Source organism: Lissotriton vulgaris, chromosome 7 (assembly GCF_964263255.1).
Source record: "Lissotriton vulgaris chromosome 7, aLisVul1.2, whole genome shotgun sequence".
Classification (NCBI taxonomy): Eukaryota; Metazoa; Chordata; class Amphibia; order Caudata; family Salamandridae; genus Lissotriton; species Lissotriton vulgaris.
In genome coordinates, this window is record NC_141695.1 from 1,746,292,870 (window position 1) to 1,746,315,357 (window position 22,488).

Genomic DNA, 22,488 nt, shown 5'->3' on the forward strand with positions numbered 1-22,488 from the left:
AGGGCCGAATCCACAAAGGTAAACTTAGACCTGAAATCTATGTTTAGACCTGAAGTCTGAGTCTAGACCTGAGGCCTAAGGGCCGAATCCACAAAGGTAAACTTAGACCTGAAATCTATGTTTAGACCTGAAGTCTGAGTCTAGACCTGAGGCCTAAGGGCCGAATCCACAAAGGTAAACTTAGACCTGAAATCTATGTTTAGACCTGAAGTCTGAGTTCAGACCTGAAGCCTAAGGGCCGAATCCACAAAGGTAAACTTAGACCTGAAATCTATGTTTAGACCTGAAGTCTGAGTTCAGACCTGAAGCCTAAGGGCCGAATCCACAAAGGTAAACTTAGACCTGAAATCTATGTTTAGACCTGAAGTCTGAGTCTAGACCTGAGGCCTAAGGGCCGAATCCACAAAGGTAAACTTAGACCTGAAATCTATGTTTAGACCTGAAGTCTGAGTCTAGACCTGAAGCCTAAGGGCCGAATCCACAAAGGTAAACTTAGACCTGAAATCTATGTTTAGACCTGAAGTCTGAGTTTAGACCTGAGGCCTAAGGGCCGAATCCAAAAAAGGTAAACTTAGACCTGAAATCTATGTTTAGACCTGAAGTCTGAGTCTAGACCTGAGGCCTAAGGGCCGAATCCACAAAGGTAAACTTAGACCTGAAATCTATGTTTAGACCTGAAGTCTGAGTCTAGACCTGAAGCCTAAGGGCCGAATCCACAAAAATAAACTTAGACTTCAGGTCTATGTTTACATTTTTAAATTGTGTCCACAGTCTGGAGTCAGGCATAGGCGGAAGCTGAGGAGAAGGGAATCTTATTTTAGGGCGGGCTGCATTTGCGGCTTCGCACTCTGACCTTTGGCCCGATGGTCCTCCTCCTTTGGACACTTGCCGCCTTCCCACCACTTCCGCTTCAGGATCTCCAGTCGGTTGTTCTCCTGCATCTGGAGGATGGCCAGGGTGATCTCATCCCGGAAGGGAGAGCCTGTGGAGGCAGAAGGAGCAGGTCAGTAGCGCCCAAGCTGAATTGGCACTGAAGAGGTTATCCTTGCTCACCCTGTTCTCTCCATTCTTTTCACTCCCCAACACACTCTTCCACTTTCATGATACAGATTCAATTCCTAGTTCCCTCTTCTCCACTACAATGAATGTGCCCTACAACCACTGGGGTGCAGGGCTCCAACTTCCTTTACCTTTCTACTGACTCATATATTCTCCCTCACTTTCGTATCTCACTCTTATCAATTTATTCAACAGTTAATATAATGCACAGACACCGAGGTGATTTCCAAAGATCATTTACTATGACACGGGGTCTTACAATGAACTAAAGATAAACAAAGAGAGGAGGTGAAGAGAAGACTGGGGAAGACCTGGATTTATTGTGCAGGAGAGAGTGGGGGAAGGGGAGGAAAGTGGGAGACAAAAAATGAAGTAAAAATGAAGGTGAGAAGAGGGGTAGGTGGAAGGCAAAAGCAGCAGAGAATAGAAAGAATGGGTGAAGGATGGGAGGCAGGTAAGTAAAGGGGGAAGAGAGCCAGGATTGGAGATAAAGAAGGGGAAGAGGCAGAGGCAAAGAGGGAGAGATGGAATGTGAGTGGGTAAGGGATTGAAAGTGGAGGGTGGGAGAGGAGGGGACGGAACAAAGGTAGGAGTGGGATGGGAATACGGAAGGGTAAAGGTGGAGGGGAGGGGATGACAAACGAGTAGAGAGATGGATGGTGGTGGTTAAGAGGAGAAGATAAAAGCAACATAGAAGAGCTTTACTTAGCAGGATCAGACTATGGGCCAGGTTTTGATGTGGGTGAATGAGATGCTCTTTCATAAACCTGACGGATACTCCGTCCACCATATTACAGTGCATTATATCCTATGCCACTTATAATAAGGTAGACAGGATATCTGTCACATCTGTGACAGAGTATTCCATCTAGGTTCCTCACAGTCACGGCGGCTCTTCTCTTGAGTTTCCCTGCACAGTACATGCCCCACCCTTGCTTCTCCGCTAGGTTCCTCACAGTCATGGTGACTCTTCTCTTGAGTTTCCCTGCACAGTACATGCACCACCCTTGCTTCTCTTCCACTAAGTTCCTCACAGTCATGGTGACTCTTCTCTTGAGTTCCCCTGCACAGTACATGCACAACCCTTGCTTCTCCGCTAGGTTCCTCACAGTCATGGCGGCTCTTCTCTTTAGATCCCTGCACAGTACATGCACCACCCTTGCTTCTCCGCTAGGTTCCTCACAGTCATGGGGACTCTTCTCTTGAGTTTCCCTGCACAGTACATGCACCACCCTTGCTTCTCTTCCACTAGGTTCCTCACAGTCATGATGACTCTTCCCTTTAGTTTCCCTGCCGTCAATTCATCCCACTCTTGTTTTTTTTCCAACAGGTGGTTCACATGTTTGTCTCTTTCCTGGTGTTCATGCAACAACCCAAGTATCTCATCATTTCTCTGTCCTTCACCCACAGATGTTGCTTCTACTTCCCACAGTCTTGTGTGCCCACCATGTGGATATCTTTCCCCGAATCCTGTTGGGAAATGAAGACAGCGGATACTTCCACCCATATCAGAGGTTTTCTGGAAACCACTCCCAACTACCTCCTCGCCTCTGTCTCATTTGCTTCAAGTGAATGTGACAACACAGTGGCACCACTCCCTTTCCTGCAAAATTCTCCCCTTGCTTCTCTACAGAGGGGTCCCTTCACTCCATACTTCCCACTTCGTGGGTGTCTCTACCATTCTCAGGGTATTCTTCCCTTCCTCTGGGTTATGCCTCCAGCATAAGGGCTCTCTCGACAGCTCTCAGTATTACAAAAAATTACGCAGTCTTTCCTCTTGGCCAGTGCCCCATAATGCCACACCTTCTGGCCCTTCCACATCTCCAGAGTCACAAACTTCCTGAGGGCCTCTTCCCCTTCCCTATGGTCTCTCCTCATCTTTCTCCAGCATTCTGATTGTATTTCTCCCTTCCTGGAACACATGTGCACTACTTTTCAAATTGTCTCCCGAATATGGCTCATTTATGACATCTTCCACCCCTCCTGAAGTTCACCTCCATGTCTCTCCCCCAGTCCTTGAATCCATATCTAATTTGCCCACATTACCTGAGCATCACACCCTCTGCTTTCATCAGACTCTCATGTTTTTAGTTGTCTTAGTGTCAATCCCCTTTCCAGGAACCATTGTGCCCACACTTGGGTCTCCCCCCCTTCCTTTTATGCCACCCATGTGCATAGGATCGCCTATAGGTCTGCCCCCTTAACCTGTGACACTTGTATTTATGGGTTCTATGTATCCCTAGGCCCCAACAGTGGTCCCCCTTCTACAGGTCTAGGTGATACTCACCGAGCGGCATGCCGATACCATAGCCCTTGGTGTCCAGGAGTCCTCCGATCTGCGTGAGGTTACAGTTGAGCCGCCGGTGGTACTCGTTCATGGTGGACTCTAGCAGGAAGGCGTACTTAGAGTTGAGGACTCGTGCGATGCCCTCCTCCGTGCTCTTCACAAAGACACTGGGCTGCTTTGAGTGCATGTAATTCCACATCCGCTGGTAAGTCTGGTATCGCGAGTTCTGAGACGTGAGAAACGCAAAGGTTCAAATGATGAACAAAATCTGCATTGGACAATACAACACTCAAACACGAAGAACACTTAGGTATGGACATGTAGGATATCAGCGGAATCTCACCAGATCCCTGTCCGTAAAGTTGGAAAGGCTGAGGCAGAACTATTTTCAGAACAGGTAAAGCCGTCTATCTGTTGCAGCTCCCTGTGTTTTCATCTGCCTACAATGCAACCAGTATGCTCTCCGTGGACCCCAACATCAGGGAATCCCCCAGGATTTCTAGACCCAGCCAGAAAGCAAACATATTTTCAGATCTTGAGGGAGTCACCACACACAGGTCAGAGAATCTGAGTGTTTAGAGATATCCTCACTCAGAGAGCAAAGGTCCATCCAGAAAAAGGATTGCATGTACGGCGAGTGATCAACCCTACGCATACCTGAGATCACGACCAGATGTGACCCTATTAACACGCTTTGCATCTCTGAAATGGAAGCCTCTGTTTGGATCATGGGAGTGATTTCCCATCCGATCTTGGTGCAACCCAGGCATGGATGGCCAAATGAGAAATGATGAAAAAAAGTCTAGTGCTCCAGCACTCATGTGCAGCTAGAAGTCTAGATATGAACATGCAGCGCATCCTATAATAAGGGTGATTAGGGACTTCAAATTCCAGCTCCCACTTTCACCTGTCCCTCTTTATGCCTCCTCCTCATTGACAATCAGCACCCCTAAAATATCTGCCAAGCAATCCAGCAACATTCACCCAAGAACAGGTCATTATAACTCTTTACCCTTAGCTCAGCCCGGCGGGTAATCTGGCGGCAATGACAAACTCGCGTTTGCCCTCAAAACAGGACTACGACTTGAGTGGAAGCTGTGCTCAATGCGTGCATCTACCCAACCTACTTTTGTTAGGTTAACCCTGGCTCAAGTCAGGAGATGGGAGGAAACTGGACACACTACTTTAAGCACCTGTACAAATGGTAATAAGTAGGTGCACAGTCGCTTTACACTTGCGAAAGCAGCAGAGTCGTAATTAGGATGTAGGGTCTTTATTGTTCCTCGGACAAAAACATGGTGTGGTAACTGTGTCAGTGCAGGGGGGAAGTATTTATTGATTTCTGACCTGGAGTGATCAATAAATTGTCCACCTAATTCACTTTTGGTGATTTTTCGACGTAACAATGGATTCACTCAGTATGGCATTTGGTGCAATATTTGAGCACAAAATGCATCCTTTCGTCCATTTTGGACTAACAAATAGAGCAAAAACACAAGTGACATGAACACCGCCATCAGGTTCTCACTTGATATCACCAACGTTATTTCTCAATATTCTCACATGCACACTCACATCACCTTGGTGTCAACTCACCTTGTTTTGGACTTGTACCATTGGGTTTCCACGTGCTTTAGGTGGCCTTCACCTATGTCACATAGAGAGTGTTCGCTCTCCAGCTACAGTTACCCTATTCTATGTGTTTATACCAATATTTGTATCATTCCCAGCCCTGAAGAAGTCGTAGGACTACTTTTCCCTGCCGAAACACGTGTTGGCTGGTTGCGTTTTTACCACAATAAAGGAATATACAGTACAACTCAGGAACTCTGTTCATATGTTTACAGCAACTCTCGTATCAACTTGTTCTAATCTGTATGTGTGCCCAGGATACAACTATAATGAACACAGCCGTTCACATTCTGGTAGAGGGCATTGTTCTAGTGCTAACATTTGCCATGAAGAGACATTTTGAATAAAACGTGTATCACAAACGTGTCGTATTCCGAAAAGATTATGACAGCATAGCAGGAATTTCACCTGGCCTAGTCACAAGTTGATGCGCAAAAACCCTCAACCATGTTTTTGATACATGTAGATGCTCAAGGAAGCCTCCATCATGCTGTGTAATAGCAGATTGAGGATTTAAGACAGCCATATCATTCCTTGGCGAACGCCTAATGAATCCCTACCAAGATTTGGTACAGCATGTGAATGCCTGAAAAAACCCTCTACCATGCTTTGTTGACACTTGAAGAATCCCCATCTGTGCTTTGTTGCAGCAGTTCAATTCTTGATGTACCCGGTGCTGAGCTTCATTGCTTGAAGAACCCTCTGCCATGCTTGGTTGCAGCACTTCAAAGCTCGAAGAGTTTCGCACTATGGTTTATTGTCAGAGGTCAATGCTCAAAGAATCCTGGGTTATGTTTTTTTGCCACAGTTCAATGCTCAAAGAATCTCGTACTATGGTTTACTGCTACTAAGCGTTATTGTCACAGTTCAATGCTTGAAGAATCCTGTGTTATCTTTTATTGTCACAGCTCAATGCTCGAAGAGTCTCGTACTATGGTTTATTGTTACTTTGCTTTACTGTCAAAGGTCAATGCTTGAAGAACCCTTCAATATGCTTTATTGTCACAGCTCAGTGCTTGAAGAACCCTCAACTATTAATTGTTACAGAAGCCCAATGCTTGAATGATACCATGCTTGGTTGCAGCAGTTCAATGCTTGAAGAGTTTCACACTATGGTTTATTGTTACTATGCTTTATTGTCACAGGTCCCTGCTTGAAGAATCCTGTGTCATGTTTTATTGTTACAGTTCAATGCTCGAAGAGTCTCGTACTATGGTTTATTGTTACTTTGCTTTACTGTCAAAGGTCAATGTTTGAATAACCCTGCACTATGCTTTATTGTCACAGTTCCATGCTTGAAGAATGCTGTTTTGTCTTTTATTTACAACAAGGGGTGGTGAGGGACAGAGTCTCTGAATTAAGCAGAAAGCTCTCACCCAGTCAAGAGATCAGGGCTAGATCCAACACCGTTTTTTAGCTCACTGCACCATCCCAGTTTCAGAACCTGGCTGTATGCAAATTAGTCTGTTCCTGTCCCAGTGCATGATAGGAACAGGGCAAACCAAACTCCAAAAGCCAATTCTTACACTGGGAAGGAAACAAGCTCCCGGGGACCGGTTTCTGGCATTACAGCCGTCTTCGGCCCGGTTTGCTTGAATCCTGATGGTGCAATGAGCAAGGGTCTCACATCTGAGAATACCCTTCCACGCTTAGGGTGGACAAAAATATTTACAACAAGGGGTGGTGAGGGACAGAGTCTCTGAATTAAGCAGAAAGCTCTCACCCAGTCAAGAGATCAGGGCTAGATCCAACACCGTTTTTTAGCTCACTGCACCATCCCAGTTTCAGAACCTGGCTGTATGCAAATTGGTCTGTTCCTGTCCCAGTGCATGATGGGAACAGGGCAAACCAAACTACAAAAGCCAATTCTTACACTGGGAAGGAAACAAGCTCCCGGGGACCGGTTTCTGGCATTACAGCCGTCTTCGGCCCGGTTTGCTTGAATCCTGATGGTGCAATGAGCAAGGGTCTCACATCTGAGAATACCCTTCCACGCTTAGGGTGGACAAAAATATTTACAACAAGGGGTGGTGAGGGACAGAGTCTCTGAATTAAGCGGAAAGCTCTCACCCAGTCAAGAGATCAGGGCTAGATCCAACACCGTTTTTTAGCTCACTGCACCATCCCAGTTTCAGAACCTGGCTGTATGCAAATTAGTCTGTTCCTGTCCCAGTGCATGATGGGAACAGGGCAAACCAAACTACAAAAGCCAATTCTTACACTGGGAAGGAAACAAGCTCCCGGGGACCGGTTTCTGGCATTACAGCCGTCTTCGGCCCGGTTTGCTTGAATCCTGATGGTGCAATGAGCAAGGGTCTCACATCTGAGAATACCCTTCCATGCTTAGGGTGGACAAAAATATTTACAACAAGGGGTGGTGAGGGACAGAGTCTCTGAATTAAGCAGAAAGCTCTCACCCAGTCAAGAGATCAGGGCTAGATCCAACACCGTTTTTTAGCTCACTGCACCATCCCAGTTTCAGAACCTGGCTGTATGCAAATTAGTCTGTTCCAGTCCCAGTGCATGATGGGAACAGGGCAAACCAAACTACAAAAGCCAATTCTTACACTGGGAAGGAAACAAGCTCCCGGGGACCACTATAGGTGTGGCAGGGTATACTCAGACATGAGTCCCTTTCTCACTGCACCATCAGGATTCAAGCAAGCCGGGCCGAAGACGGCTGAAATGCCAGAAACCGGTCCCCGGTAGCTTGTCTCCTTTCTGGTGAAGAATTGGCTTAGTAGTTTAGTCTGCCCTGTTCCCATGATGCACTGGGCCAGGGACAGACTGATTTGCATATAGCCAGGTTCTGAGCTGGGATGGTGCAGTGAGATAAATAACGGTGATGGATCAAGCCCTGATCTTTGGACTGGGTAAGAGTGGTCTGCTTAATTCAGACACTCTGTTCATCACCACCCCCTTTTCTGAATCGTTTTTGGCCACTATAGGTGTGGCAGGGTATACTCAGACATGAGTCCCTTTCTCACTGCACCATCAGGATTCAAGCAAGCCGGGCCGAAGACGGCTGAAATGCCAGAAACCGGTCCCCGGTAGCTTGTCTCCTTTCTGGTGAAGAATTGGCTTGGTAGTTCATGATGCACTGGGCCAGGGACAGACTGATTTGCATATAGCCAGGTTCTGAGCTGGGATGGTGCAGTGAGATAAATAACGGTGATGGATCAAGCCCTGATCTTTGGACTGGGTAAGAGTGGTCTGCTTAATTCAGACACTCTGTTCATCACCACCCCCTTTTCTGAATCGTTTTTGGCCACTATAGGTGTGGCAGGGTATACTCAGACATGAGTCCCTTTCTCACTGCACCATCAGGATTCAAGCAAGCCGGGCCGAAGATGGCTGAAATGCCAGAAACCGGTCCCCGGTAGCTTGTCTCCTTTCTGGTGAAGAATTGGCTTGGTAGTTTAGTCTGCCCTGTTCCCATGATGCACTGGGCCAGGGACAGACTGATTTGCATATAGCCAGGTTCTGAGCTGGGATGGTGCAGTGAGATAAATAACGGTGATGGATCAAGCCCTGATCTTTGGACTGGGTAAGAGTGGTCTGCTTAATTCAGACACTCTGTTCATCACCAGCCCCTTTTCTGAATCGTTTTTGGCCACTATAGGTGTGGCAGGGTATACTCAGACATGAGTCCCTTTCTCACTGCACCATCAGGATTCAAGCAAGCCGGGCCGAAGACGGCTGAAATGCCAGAAACCGGTCCCCGGTAGCTTGTCTCCTTTCTGGTGAAGAATTGGCTTGGTAGTTTAGTCTGCCCTGTTCCCATGATGCACTGGGCCAGGGACAGACTGATTTGCATATAGCCAGGTTCTGAGCTGGGATGGTGCAGTGAGATAAATAACGGTGATGGATCAAGCCCTGATCTTTGGACTGGGTAAGAGTGGTCTGCTTAATTCAGACACGCTGTTCATCACCACCCCCTTTTCTGAATCGTTTTTGGCCACTATAGGTGTGGCAGGGTATACTCAGACATGAGTCCCTTTCTCACTGCACCATCAGGATTCAAGCAAGCCGGGCCGAAGACGGCTGAAATGCCAGAAACCGGTCCCCGGTAGCTTGTCTCCTTTCTGGTGAAGAATTGGCTTGGTAGTTTAGTCTGCCCTGTTCCCATGATGCACTGGGCCAGGGACAGACTGATTTGCATATAGCCAGGTTCTGAGCTGGGATGGTGCAGTGAGATAAATAACGGTGATGGATCAAGCCCTGATCTTTGGACTGGGTAAGAGTGGTCTGCTTAATTCAGACACTCTGTTCATCACCACCCCCTTTTCTGAATCGTTTTTGGCCACTATAGGTGTGGCAGGGTATACTCAGACATGAGTCCCTTTCTCACTGCACCATCAGGATTCAAGCAAGCCGGGCCGAAGACGGCTGAAATGCCAGAAACCGGTCTCCGGTAGCTTGTCTCCTTTCTGGTGAAGAATTGGCTTGGTAGTTTAGTCTGCCCTGTTCCCATGATGCACTGGGCCAGGGCCAGACTGATTTGCATATAGCCAGGTTCTGAGCTGGGATGGTGCAGTGAGATAAATAACGGTGATGGATCAAGCCCTGATCTTTGGACTGGGTAAGAGTGGTCTGCTTAATTCAGACACTCTGTTCATCACCACCCCCTTTTCTGAATCGTTTTTGGCCACTATAGGTGCGGCAGTGTATACTCAGACATGAGTCCCTTTCTCACTGCACCATCAGGATTCAAGCAAGCCGGGCCGAAGACGGCTGAAATGCCAGAAACCGGTCCCCGGTAGCTTGTCTCCTTTCTGGTGAAGAATTGGCTTGGTAGTTTAGTCTGCCCTGTTCCCATGATGCACTGGGCCAGGGACAGACTGATTTGCATATAGCCAGGTTCTGAGCTGGGATGGTGCAGTGAGATAAATAACGGTGATGGATCAAGCCCTGATCTTTGGACTGGGTAAGAGTGGTCTGCTTAATTCAGACACTCTGTTCATCACCACCCCCTTTTCTGAATCGTTTTTGGCCACTATAGGTGTGGCAGGGTATACTCAGACATGAGTCCCTTTCTCACTGCACCATCAGGATTCAAGCAAGCCGGGCCGAAGACGGCTGAAATGCCAGAAACCGGTCCCCGGTAGCTTGTCTCCTTTCTGGTGAAGAATTGGCTTGGTAGTTTAGTCTGCCCTGTTCCCATGATGCACTGGGCCAGGGACAGACTGATTTGCATATAGCCAGGTTCTGAGCTGGGATGGTGCAGTGAGATAAATAACGGTGATGGATCAAGCCCTGATCTTTGGACTGGGTAAGAGTGGTCTGCTTAATTCAGACACTCTGTTCATCACCACCCCCTTTTCTGAATCGTTTTTGGCCACTATAGGTGTGGCAGGGTATACTCAGACATGAGTCCCTTTCTCACTGCACCATCAGGATTCAAGCAAGCCGGGCCGAAGACGGCTGAAATGCCAGAAACCGGTCCCCGTTAGCTTGTCTCCTTTCTGGTGAAGAATTGGCTTGGTAGTTTAGTCTGCCCTGTTCCCATGATGCACTGGGCCAGGTACAGACTGATTTGCATATAGCCAGGTTCTGAGCTGGGATGGTGCAGTGAGATAAATAACAGTGATGGATCAAGCCCTGATCTTTGGACTGGGTAAGAGTGGTCTGCTTAATTCAGACACTCTGTTCATCACCACCCCCTTTTCTGAATCGTTTTTGGCCACTATAGGTGTGGCAGGGTATACTCAGACATGAGTCCCTTTCTCACTGCACCATCAGGATTCAAGCAAGCCGGGCCGAAGACGGCTGAAATGCCAGAAACCGGTCCCCGGTAGCTTGTCTCCTTTCTGGTGAAGAATTGGCTTGGTAGTTTAGTCTGCCCTGTTCCCATGATGCACTGGGCCAGGGGCAGACTGATTTGCATATAGCCAGGTTCTGAGCTGGGATGGTGCAGTGAGATAAATAACGGTGATGGATCAAGCCCTGATCTTTGGACTGGGTAAGAGTGGTCTGCTTAATTCAGACACTCTGTTCATCACCACCCCCTTTTCTGAATCGTTTTTGGCCACTATAGGTGTGGCAGGGTATACTCAGACATGAGTCCCTTTCTCACTGCACCATCAGGATTCAAGCAAGCCGGGCCGAAGACGGCTGAAATGCCAGAAACCGGTCCCCGGTAGCTTGTCTCCTTTCTGGTGAAAAATTGGCTTGGTAGTTTAGTCTGCCCTGTTCCCATGATGCACTGGGCCAGGGACAGACTGATTTGCATATAGCCAGGTTCTGAGCTGGTATGGTGCAGTGAGATAAATAACGGTGATGGATCAAGCCCTGATCTTTGGACTGGGTAAGAGTGGTCTGCTTAATTCAGACACTCTGTTCTTCACCACCCCCTTTTCTGAATCGTTTTGTCTTTTATTGTCACAGCTCTGTGTTTGAATAACCCTCTGACATGCTTGGTTTCAGCAGTTCAATGCTCGAAGAATCCTGTGTTATGTTTTATTGTTACAGTTCAATGCTCGAAGAGTCTCGTACTATGGTTTATTGCTAGTAAGCGTTATTGTCCCAGTTCCATGCTTGAAGAATCCTGTCTTATCTTTTATTGTCACAGCTCGGTGCTTGAAGAACCCTCTGCCATGCTTGGTGGCAGCCGTTCAATGCTCGAAGAATCCTGTTATGTTTTATTGTCACAGTTCAATGCTCGAAGAGTCTCGTACTATGGTTTATTGTTACTAAGCATTATTGTCATAGGTCCATGCTTGAAGAATCCTCTATTATGTTTTATTGTAACAGTTCAATGCTCGAAGAGTCTCGTACTATGGTTTATTGTTAGTTTGCTTTACTGTCAAAGATCGTTGCTTGAAGAACCCTGCACTATGCTTTATTGTCACAGGTCCATGCTTGAAGAATCCTGTGTTACTCTTTTATTGTCGCAGCTCGGTGCTTGAAGAACCCTCTGCCATGCTTGGTGGCAGCCGTTCAATGCTCAAGGAATCCTGTTATGTTTTATTGTCACAGTTCAATGCTCGAATAGTCTCGTACTATGGTTTATTGTTACTTTGCTTGACTGTCAACGGTCAATGCTTGAGGAACCCTGCACTATGCTTTATTGTAACAGCTCAGTGCTTGAAGTACCCTCTGCCATGCTTGGTGGCAGCAGTTCAATGCTCGAAGAATCCTGTGTTATCTTTTATTGTCACAGTTCAATGCTCGAAGAGTTTTGCACTATGGTTTATTGTAACTTTGCTTTATTGTCACAGGTCCATGCTTGAAGAATCCCGTGTTATGTTTTATTGTCACATCTCTGTGTTTGAAGAACCCTCTGACATGCTTGGTTTCAGCAGTTCAATGCTCGAAGAATCCTGTTATGTTTTATTGTCACAGTTCAATGCTCGAATAGTCTCGTACTGTGGTTTATTGTTACTTTGCTTGACTGTCAACGGTCAATGCTTGAGGAACCCTGCACTATGCTTTATTGTAACAGCTCAGTGCTTGAAGTACCCTCTGCCATGCTTGGTGGCAGCAGTTCAATGCTCGAAGAATCCTGTGTTATCTTTTATTGTCACAGTTCAATGCTCGAAGAGTCTTGCACTATGGTTTATTGTAACTTTGCTTTATTGTCACAGGTCCATGCTTGAAGAATCCCGTGTTATGTTTTATTGTCACATCTCTGTGTTTGAAGAACCCTCTGACATGCTTGGTTTCAGCAGTTCAATGCTCGAAGAATCCTGTTATGTTTTATTGTCACAGTTCAATGCTTGAAGAATCCTCTATTATGTTTTATTGTAACAGTTCAATGCTTGAAGAGTCTCGTCCTATGGTTTGCTTTACTGTCAAAGGTCGATGTTTGAATAACCCTGCAATATGCTTTATTGTCACAGTTCCATGCTTGAAGAACCCTGTGTTATGTTTTATTGTCACAGCTCAGTGCTTGAAGTACCCTCTGACAGTCTTTGTTTCAGCAGTTCAATGCTCAAAGAATCCTGTTATGTTTTATTGTTACAGTTCAATGCTGGAAGAGTCTCGTACTATGGTTTATTGTTACTTTGCTCTACTGTCTAAGATCAGTGCTTGAAGAACCCTGCACTATGCTTTATTGTCACAGGTCCATGCCTGAAGAATGCTGTGTTTTCTTTTATTGTCACAGCTCGGTGCTTGAAGAACCCTCTGAGATGCTTGGTTTCAACAATTCAATGCTCTAAGAATCCCGTATTATGTTTTATTGTCACAGTTCAATTCTCGAAGAGTCTTGTACTATGGTTTATTGTTAGTAAGCGTTATTGTCACAGTTCCATGCTTGAAGAATCCTGTGTTACTCTTTTATTGTCGCAGCTCGAAGCTTGAAGAACCCTCTGACATGCTTGGTGGCAGCAGTTCAATGCTCGAGGAATCCTGTTATGTTTTATTGTCACAGTTCAATGCACGAAGAGTCTCGTACTATGGTTTATTGATACTTTGCTTTACTGTCAAAGGTCAATGCTTGAAGTACCCTGCATTATGCTTTATTTTCATAGCTCAGTGCTTGAAGAACCCTCAACTATTAATTGTTACAGAAGCCCAATGCTTGAATGATACCATGCTTGGTTGCGGCAGTTCAATGCTTGAAGAGTTTCACACTATGGTTTATTGTTACTAAGCTTTATTGTCACAGGTCCCTGCTTGAAGAATCCTGTGTTATGTTTTATTGTCACAGCTCAGTGCTTGAAAAACCCTCTGCCATGCTTGGTTTCAGCAGTTCATTGCTCGAAGAATCCTGTGTTATGTTTTATTGTCACAGTTCATTGCTCGAAGAGTCCTGTACTATGGTTTATTGTTACGATGCTTTATTGTCACAGGTTGATGCTAGAAGAACCCTCTATTATTATTTGTTGCAGCAGTCCAATGCTTGAATAATACCATGCTTGGTTACGGCAGTTCATTGCTTGAATAATATCATGTCGTACTTTGTTGTCACAGTTCAATGCTCGAAGAGTTTCTTACTATGGTTTGTTGTTACTATGCTTTTATGTCACAGGTCCATGCTTGAAGAATCCTGTGTTATGTTTAATTGTCAAAGCTCGGTGCTTGAAGAACCCTCTGCCATGCTTGGTGGCAGCAGTTCAATGCTCGAAGAATCCTGTTATGTTTTATTGTCATAGTTCAATGCTCGAAGAGTCTCGTACTATGGTTTATTGTTACTAAGCGTTATTGTCGCAGTTCGCTGCTTGAAGAACTCTCTAACATGCTTGGTTTCAGCAGTTCAGTGCTCAAAGAATCCTGTGATATGTTTTATTGTCACAGTTCAATGCTCGAAGAGTCTCGTACTATGGTTTATTGTTACTAAGCGTTATTGTCGCAGTTCGCTGCTTGAAGAACTCTCTAACCTGCTTGGTTTCAGCAGTTCAGTGCTCAAAGAATCCTGTGATATGTTTTATTGTCACAGTTCAATGCTCGAAGAGTCTCATACTATGGTTTATTGTTACTTTGCTTCACTTTCAAAGGTCAATGCTTGAAGAACCCTGCACTACGCTTTATTGTCACAGCTCAGTGCTTGAAGAACCCTCAACTATTAATTGTTACAGCAGCCCAATGCTTGAATAATGCCATGCTTGGTTGGGGCAGTTCAATGCTTGAATGATACCATGCTTGGTTGCGGCAGTTCAATGCTTGAAGAGTTTCGCACTATGGTTTATTGTAACTAAGCTTTATTGTCACAGGTCCATGCTTGAAGAATCCTGTGTTATCTTTTATTGTCACAGCTCAGTGCTTGAAGAACCCTCTGCCATGCTTGGTTTCAGCAGTTCAATGCTCGAGGAATCCTGTTATGTTTTATTGTCACAGTTCAATGCTCGAAGAGTCTCGTACTATGGTTTATTGTTACTTTGCTTTACTGTCAAAGATCGGTGCTTGAAGAACCCTGCACTATGCTTTATTGTCACAGCTCAGTGCTTGAAGAACCCTCAACTATTAATTGTTACAGCAGCCCAATGCTTGAATGATACCATGCTTGGTTGCGGCAGTTCAGTGCTTGAAGAACCCTCTGCCATGATTGGTGGCAGCAGTTCATTGCTCGAAGAATCCAGCGTTATGTTTTTTTGTCACAGTTCAATACTCGAAGAGCTTCATTGTCACAGGTCTATGCTTGAAGAATCCTGTGTTATGTTTAATTGTTACAGCTCAGTGCTTGAAGAACCCTCTGCCATGCTAGGTGGCTGCAGTTCAATGCGCGAAGAATCCGGTTATGTTTTATTGTAACAGTTCAATGCTCGAAGAGTTTTGCACTGTGGTTTATTGTTACTAAGCTTTATTGTCACAGGTTGATGCTTGAAGTACCCTCTACTATTATTTGGTGCAGCAGTCCAATGCTTGAATAATACCATGCTTGGTTGCGGCAGTTCAATGCTTGAATGATAACATGCTTGGTTACGGCAGTCCAATGCTTGAATAATACCATGCTTGGTTACGGCAGTTCAATGCTTGAATGATAACATGCTTGGTTACGGCAGTCCAATGCTTGAATAATACCATGCTTGGTTACGGCAGTTCAATGCTTGAATAATACCATGCTTGGTTACGGCAGTCCAATGCTTGAATAATACCATGCTTGGTTGCGGCAGTTCAATGTTTGAATAATACCATGCTTGGTTACGGCAGTCCAATGCTTGAATAATACCATGCTTGGTTGCAGCAGTCCAATGCTTGAATGATACCATGCTTGGTTACGGCAGTCCAATGCTTGAATAATACCATGCTTGGTTACGGAAGTCCAATGCTTGAATAATACCATGCTTGGTTACGGCAGTTCAATGCTTGAATGATACCATGCTTGGTTACCCAGTTCAATGCCTGAATGATACCATGCTTGGTTACGGCAGTCCAATGCTTGAATAATACCATGCTTGGTTGCGGCAGTTCAATGCTTGAATAATACCATGCTTGGTTGCGGCAGTCCAATGCTTGAATAATACCATGCTTGGTTATGGCAGTTCAATGCTTGAATGATACCATGCTTGGTTACCCAGTTCAATGCCTGAATGATACCATGCTTGGTTACGGCAGTCCAATGCTTGAATAATACCATGCTTGGTTGCGGCAGTTCAATGCTTGAATAATACCATGCTTGGTTGCGGCAGTCCAATGCTTGAATTTCCCTCTTCTTGCTCTATTGTCAGAAGGCGATGCACGCAAATCCTTCCACTACACGTTGTTGTTACCAGTCAAGGCTGAAATAGTCCCTTCCAGGCCTGGCTGACACAGATCGATGCTCAAGTGCTAGAAACCTTTTTTGTATTCATTGTGTCCATTTATTATTTATGTACAGTGCTCACGCTGCCCTAAGGCTGCTGCACTGTTCTTTGCGGTAAAAGGAGGGATGCAGGGTGGCATCTGTGGTGGTAAAACGAAAGGATGAAAAGCATGTAAGAATTAACTGTAGCCAAAAGCGGAAATGTCTTGATGAATGGATTGTGACTACGATTAAAGAATCTTTGAGAGTTAAAAAAAAAAGAAAAGCTTGTAAGATCATGCAGAGCGTAGGTGGTATATTTGGATGAGCAGGAAAGTGCTGTGGGTTTCCAGCATTTTCTGAAGTCTCTATTGGAATGGCTCTCCGGGTGTGCAGCACTGCTCCTGAAAGGACCCCTCCCACACCTGTCCATAAAACCTTTGTTTCCTTGAATGATCTCTCCTGCTCTGGATATTATTGTGTGCTCCCAGCTTCTCTTGCTTCCCTCAAGAGCACAGGTACAGTCCTTCGTCAGCTGTCTGGAAGGTGGCTAGCTTCTTTTCCCCCCTCCATCACTGGTGTCCTTAACTCTGTTCACATAGGCTTTTGAGTTAATTGTCCATTGTAATGTAAAAGCACAATACTGGATCCATTCAGGTGCCCAACCTGTTTCCTTGCTTTCTCTGGGGTTCCTTAGATGCATTTATTTTTGTGCTTTTTTTCTCTAACAGTGATTTCTTCTCTTGTGAGAATCCTTTCAACTTGGTAGTTCCTTATCTTTTTGTTTTATTTCTAACATTTTGTGTTTTTTGTCATTTGAAATTGTAACTCATGTTTTAAGTTCCCTTTTGGACCCACTTTGGTTCTCCCTTAGTTTTGCATGTTACACATTTTAGGCTGCCATTGCTTTGCATGTTCACACATAACACATTTGTTTTTTTGCCATGATATTATTTTAGATATATGCTGCACATGCTATTGTTGTTCAATTCTTCTTCTCAGGATTCAGTCTAAACATTCCGTACAAGGTGGAACAACATGGTGTACTCTTTTCCTTGTGTCTGGTCAGCAACATCTCCTAACGTTATAGAAATAGATTGGTAGCACAGCTGCTGTTTTCTAACACAGGAGTTCTTATCACATAAACTCTGACTTGCCCTTTGAAACACAGAGAGGACAATTCCAGCGGCGGGGACCTGTCTTGGAACAGGAGCACCGGCCTTGAGTAAACAGGGTTTACACCTTTGATGCGGACCATAAGACTACAAATGCCAGGTATGGGGTACGGTGCTATTTCCAGAGCTCATGGATATATGCCTAAGCTCACATAGTGAGGGTAGACTTAGACTGTTATATCATTTGCCACAGTGGGGTTGTTTATTGTATACAGTTTGCTAGTAATGCTGATTACTTTGCTTAGTTGTATATGTCCTCTAATCACAGCATAACTGCTTCATAATAGACTATGATGGTTTCAATAAATATTGTAAACTCTCCTTGTTTTTTTCTTTTGTTTATTGTGGACATGCCTGGTTGAGAAACAAAAGGTGAGGATCTGGTTCCATGGTTCCGTTGGGGACTAGTGGATCATATTCTAGATTCCCAAATCACCTGCAACCCCGGGAAGATTAGGAGCTCAGGTAAGAATCTGTGAGATGGTCAGATTTGGGCCCATGGGTTTTATTAACGTAGAGAGACATAGTCCCTACATCCTGACGTCTTGTTATCCCAAAGCCCAGTTCTGTTTCAAGACAGAATCCATGCGACACTCAGACATTCTTGTTTGCATTTTGGACCATCTTTTTGATTGATTCACTAACCTGTAGAGTAAATAAGCACCTTTATTTATGTTTTCTAAACTATTACTGTGGCTTGGCATTGTTCTTCATCTATTGTTATTTGGTTGGATCACACTGTATCTTAGTCTCTAACCCACATCGTGCATCCTCACTACCTTCGGAGAGTACACACCCACCTCGTGCATCCTCACTACCTTCAGAGAGTCCACACCCACCTCGTGCATCCTCACTACCTTCGGAGAGTCCACACCCACCTCGTGCATCCTCACTACCTTCAGAGAGTCCACACCCACCTCGTGCATCCTCACTACCTCCGGAGAGTCCACACCCACCTTGTGCATCCTCACTACCTTCAGAGAGTCCACACCCACCTCGTGCATCCTCACTACCTCCGGAGAGTCCACACCCACCTCGTGCATCCTCACTACCTTCAGAGAGTCCACACCCACCTCGTGCATCCTCACTACCTCCGGAGAGTCCACACCCACCTCGTGCATCCTCACTACCTTCGGAGAGTCAAGATGCAGCTCGGAACATTATCCCTTTTGAGAGGTAAAACAATAATCTGCATCTGGAATATAACTGTTAAAACGCTGTCACTGCCCCAGGAACAGGAGAGAGATCTGACACAAGGACAGAGGACAGAGGCCACAGGGACCACACTCTTGGAGCAGGAGAGAGGTCTGACCCAAGGCAACAAAGCAGAGAGTACAAGGACCGCTATCCAGGAACAGGAGAGAGGTCTGACCCAAGGACAGAGGACACAGGGACCACACTCTTGGACAGGAGAGACGTCTGACCCAAGGACAGAGGACAGAGGCCACAGGGACCACACTCTTGGAGCAGGAAAGAGGTCTGACCCAAGGCCAGAGGACAGAGGCCACAGGGACCACACTCTTGGAACAGGAGAGAGGTCTGACCCAAGGACAGAGGACAGACGACACAGGGACCACACTCTTGGAGCAGGAGAGAGGTCTGACACAAGGACAGAGGACACAGGGACCACACTCTTGGAACAGGAGAGAGGTCTGACCCAAGGCAACAGAGCAGAGAGTACAAGGACCCCTCTCCAGGAACAGGAGAGAGGTCTGACCCAAGGACAGAGGACAGAGGACACAGGGACCACACTCTTGGAACAGGAGAGAGGTCTGACCCAAGGCAACAGAGCAGAGAGTACAAGGACCCCTCTCCGGGAACAGGAGAGAGGTCTGACCCAAGGCAACAGAGCAGAGAGTACAAGGACCCCTCTCCAGGAACAGGAGAGAGGTCTGACCCAAGGACAGAGGACAGAGGCCACAGGGACCACACTCTTAAAACAGGAGAGAGGTCTGACACAAGGCAACAGAGCAGAGAGTACAAGGACCCCTCTCCAGGAACAGGAGAGAGGTCTGACCCAAGGCAACAGAGCAGAGAGTACAAGGACCCCTCTCTGGGAACAGGAGAGATGTCTGACACAAGGACTGAGGCTCCGGATGGGAATTTAATAAACAGAAATCAGGTCGTAAAACCACTTCCAGTAGAGAAGTGCTGGGGCAAAGACAGAGACCAACAACCACGTCCATCGCAACAGGAAGATCCTTGCATGGGGACTAGGACGGGCATAAGGACATAGCTGACTGTATGCATACTATGACAAGTACACACCAGCACAGAAGGGTACTAAGCATGGGCGAATTTTGCGAATCTTGCATTCGCGAATTTTGCGGATTTGCGAACTCGCAATTCGCAAAATCCGCGAATTCTCGTGAATTTTCGGCTTTTTTTTTTGTGTGTTTGCGCGGGTTTCTGCCAGTTCGCGAGGGTTTTGTACAATTTCGCAAACGCGAACTTACCTGTCGGGTCGCAAGTTTTGTGAACTTGTTGTTTCTACGTGTCCAGCCTGTTTGGGACACTCTTCTTCATCACTGCCACTCTCTGTCACCACTGCCACTCTCTGACTACTCATGCCACCCTCTGGCCCACCCATGCCACCCTCTGTTTCATCACAGCACCCTCTGGTTGTCCAGTCAGTGTACATTATTGTGGCAAAGCAAAGCACACCTTCCCTGCCTCAAGTGACCTGAATTAATTTGGGGCTGATTAATGTGTCACAGAATATTTTTTTAGCTGGCACCTGCTTCCTTAGTGCTTCCTGATTAGTGATCTTTTGCACTTGCTAAGTGCTTTCATTGTTGCAAAATTAGTTACAACACCTGCCCTGCCCCAACTGACAATAATGAATTAGGGGCTGATTAATGGATTTGAACTTCCAGCCTGGCTCCTGCTTGTCTCCCTTAGCTGTAATTCAGGACCTTTGTGGCATATGTGTAACTATTCTGAGGTTCAGAGCAGGGTCACATAATAGTTGCAAGTAGGCAACTGAACTCTGGAGGGGCCCCTCAGGAAGTACTACAGGAAATGGCTACTAATGATGAGCCTGAACTTTTGAACCTGGTAAGTAGTTTCAGTTTTGCTAAGATCGTATTTCTGCAATTTAGCGCTTATTCGCGGGGCGCGAAGTTGTACTGGGAAGCCGCGAACTCACGCGAACAGTGCGAGCAAAATCCGCTGCTTGCGGATTTGCGGATTTTGCGGGAGATTCGCGAATCTCGCGGATTGCGAATTTACCGAAAATCCGCAAAATCCGCGAGCGAAACGGATTTTCCGCCCATGCTTAAAGGGTACACACATTTTTACTGGGACACAGCAACAGATCCATGGTCAAATTTAATACACAGACGGACTGAGTGCAATCACACAGATACTGGGGGGACGCACTAAAGCCTCACACCCCACTGAACCACTCTGTAACCTCAGAACCACTAGACAAACATCTACACTCCAGATCACCTCACAGTGCCATGAAGCCATGTGATAGACAAACACTGTGTGACATTAAACCATGTGACATAACATTACCATCTCAGGTATTACACTGCCCCTGAGCCATGTACACACCTGAGTACCACTGCCTCAGGTAGTCAGAACACCTGATGCATGATGATCAAAGGGAAAAATGGACCAAGAACATCCCAGGCAGACATGGGCAACACACACTGCACAGGGGTGGGTAAATCAACAACAGTGAGTTCAACAACCCCGACACTCACACATTGGGACAGGAACAAAGAAGACTTGCACAATGAAATGGACACAAGTGAGTACTGATCAGACTAACACGGTTTGAGAGATCAGAACTACGCCGGGGCGTAATTTCAATTACGCTGAGTACTCACAGTAATATTGGTAATACTGTATTACCTTTTTACGTGGAATTATCGATAATTATACAATTACTCCTGCCCACATAATGCTGAGTAATTGGGAGCCGGGGGATAAATCCTTCTGCGATATGACATTACCAAGTGTGAGCGGCCGCTCACCCTCGCTATTCACGGTCTACTGCATTTAGAGCTATTTCTTATTGCAAAATGCATCCTGGCATCCAAAATAAAAAAAAGGGGTCATTTTGCGCTAAGGAAATTGCGCTGAATGCTGAGAGCAAGTATGGGGGGGGGGGGGATCCTACCCAAAGAGCACATTTAGCGATTGCTAACGGCTGCACGCGCGTGATAATCATGTTCTGTTCCATAACCACACAAACAGACCCCAGTGCCCACAGTTGTTTCACCTGGAAGAAGGTCATGGTGGAACCCCCCTGGATTGTGCCATACTCGATGTTGGTTTGGTCGGCCAGGTCGTCGGCCGATTCGATGGGCACCTCCATTCGCTGCACTGTCAGGAAGGCGGCTAGGTTGGCAGTGTATGAGGAGATGATGATAAGTGTGAAGGCCCACCTAGAAGAAATAAAATAAAAAGAATTAACCTATAATATGAAAAACCATGAACCTGGGGACACACAGAATAAATGCCAGGATTTTAGGAGACAATACAAAAAAACCACAGGTGATCATGGGGGGCATAGAGAATAAATACAGGAAGGTCTGGAGGATTCAGAATATATAAAGGGGAACCCAGAGGACACATGAAAACTAGAAGGGGACATGGAGGAGACAGTCAAGAAATACAGGAGGTACAGATGACCCAGAAAGTCAATACTGGTGAGCCTGAGGGTTACAAGGATGCCATAAGGATATAGGAGATGAAATAAAAGGTGACACTTGATGACACAAGGAATGCACACAAGAACCCTGAAGGAAATTGAATAATAACTGCTGAACAAGGGTAATGCAGAATTTAAATGCAGATGAGTTTGGAAAACTCAGAGCAGGCAAACTTTTAGGGAGTAACTTTTGGGCCAGAGATTGAGACCCATAGTGGGGCTCTGTGGTCAGAGGAGCTTGCCATGTGCAACCTCCTTTCCAAGCGCCGCTCATCGCACTCTACAGGACTGACGGCGGGGGAAGCTAAATGATCCTTGTGGATTGACAGAACTTTTTGCCTGCCACCTAAGCAGGAGAGTGGCCTCTCACTTGTTTTTTAAGTTTCCTGCCAGTCCCCTACAAAGACATCCTTCCCCCATACATGTGGGACATGAATGCTGCATGTGTGTATCCTTTAAGGTATGTAGAAGACGCGAGTATAGAGTGTGCGTGACACAGATGGCA

General features: G+C 46.0%; 1 protein-coding gene across 1 annotated transcript in view; it reads right to left on the reverse strand.

The window, feature by feature from the left end:
* GRIK5 (glutamate ionotropic receptor kainate type subunit 5) overlaps positions 1 to 22,488 on the reverse strand; it is a 396,169-nt gene that overhangs the window by 27,674 nt on the left and 346,007 nt on the right. The window contains exons 15-17 of the mRNA XM_086929097.1: positions 21,552 to 21,717; positions 3,347 to 3,572; positions 854 to 982 (exon numbers count right to left, since the gene is read on the reverse strand). Of these exons, the coding sequence (XP_086785223.1) occupies positions 854 to 982; positions 3,347 to 3,572; positions 21,552 to 21,717 (521 nt within the window). The remainder of the gene's footprint in view (positions 1 to 853; positions 983 to 3,346; positions 3,573 to 21,551; positions 21,718 to 22,488) is intronic.